This window comes from Eimeria tenella, genomic scaffold (genome assembly GCF_000499545.2).
Source record: "Eimeria tenella Houghton genomic scaffold, Eth_scaff1896, whole genome shotgun sequence".
NCBI classification, from domain to species: Eukaryota; Apicomplexa; class Conoidasida; order Eucoccidiorida; family Eimeriidae; genus Eimeria; species Eimeria tenella.
In genome coordinates, this window is record NW_013541735.1 from 6,501 (window position 1) to 7,683 (window position 1,183).

The 1,183-nt window shown below is 46.3% G+C and overlaps 1 protein-coding gene across 1 annotated transcript in view; it reads right to left on the minus strand.

Moving 5' to 3' along the window:
- Positions 1–1,002, minus strand: part of ETH_00039730 (serine/threonine protein phosphatase 5, putative) — a gene marked incomplete at both ends in the record, with an annotated part of 3,067 nt that extends 2,065 nt beyond the window's left edge. The window contains 2 exons of the mRNA XM_013374014.1: positions 441–538; positions 788–1,002. Coding sequence (XP_013229468.1) covers positions 441–538; positions 788–1,002 — 313 coding nt within the window. The remainder of the gene's footprint in view (positions 1–440; positions 539–787) is intronic.
- Between the last annotated feature and the right edge of the window lie 181 nt (positions 1,003–1,183).

The following is a 1,183-nucleotide window of genomic DNA, read 5'->3' on the forward strand; positions in this document are numbered from 1 at the left end:
TAATATATATATATGTATATATTTTTATACATATTACAATATATATATTATATATATATCATGTAGAATCCATGTATCTACAGAATAAATACATAAATATTGTCAAAATATATAAATGCATTTATTAAACACAAAATATATTTGCTGCATGTACACTGTGCAAACACAAGTATTCATTTTACAGCAAGGGTACATACACTTGAAAAAATGCATTTATTTTTTTAAATAAACGTCTCTGCATATATCCAAATGAGGGTCTACTTATAAAAATTTGAATAGAGAAAAAGTCCCTTTTGAGTTTTGAAATTCCCAATTAATTCAAAATGGTAAAAAGATGATCAAAGAGTCAAAAGCACCAAACAAAGGAGCAGCAGAGCAGCAAAAAGCCGAAAAGAATTTCCGAAAAAGACAAAAAAACAAAGACGAAAAACAGAACTCACTCTAAAGAGATGTGCATCTGTGAGGGCAAATCCCAATTCCTCTTCGTCTATGTTTAGTCGTTTTATGCCAGAGACAAAATCCTCATACGACAAGTACCCTGCAGCGCAGCAAAACGCCAACACCTGCTGCTGCTGCTGCTGCAGCAGATGTGCTGCTGCTGCTGCTGCTGCTGCTGCAGTAGATGTGCTGCTGCTGCAGTACGTGCGCTGCTGCTGCAGCTGCACTGCTGCTGCAGCGCGCGTACTACCGCCACCTAGCAGCAGCCACCGTGGGCGTTAGTTGGAGCTGCAGCAGCACCTCTGCTGCTGCTGCTGCTGCGCTGCTGCTGCAGCAGAAAGAAGCTCACCGTCTCCGCCTTCGTTGTAGTCTTTGAACTTTTGGAAAAGAGCCACCGCGCGAACTGCTGAGCTGCGGCGTCTGCTGCCGCCCTCCCCCAAAAGGCCCCCGTCCTGCAGCTGCTGCTGCTCATAATGCCGCGAAGCTGCTTCGGCTTTGTCCGCCAAAATGGCTTTGCCGATGCAGTGCAGCGCGCGGCTCAGCCAGGGGGTCTTGGACTGCGGGCTGCAGCAGCAGCAGCAGCAGCAGCAGCAGCAAGGCGACCCAGATGCAAAGTGCATGCACTTACTGCATTTATTCTGCATTGTTTACGAAACACTATTTATTTCAAACTGCAGAATCTGCAAGATCGCGCCACAGAGCGCGGAAAGCCCGCGGACCGCGGCCTGCAGCTGCTGCACTGCTG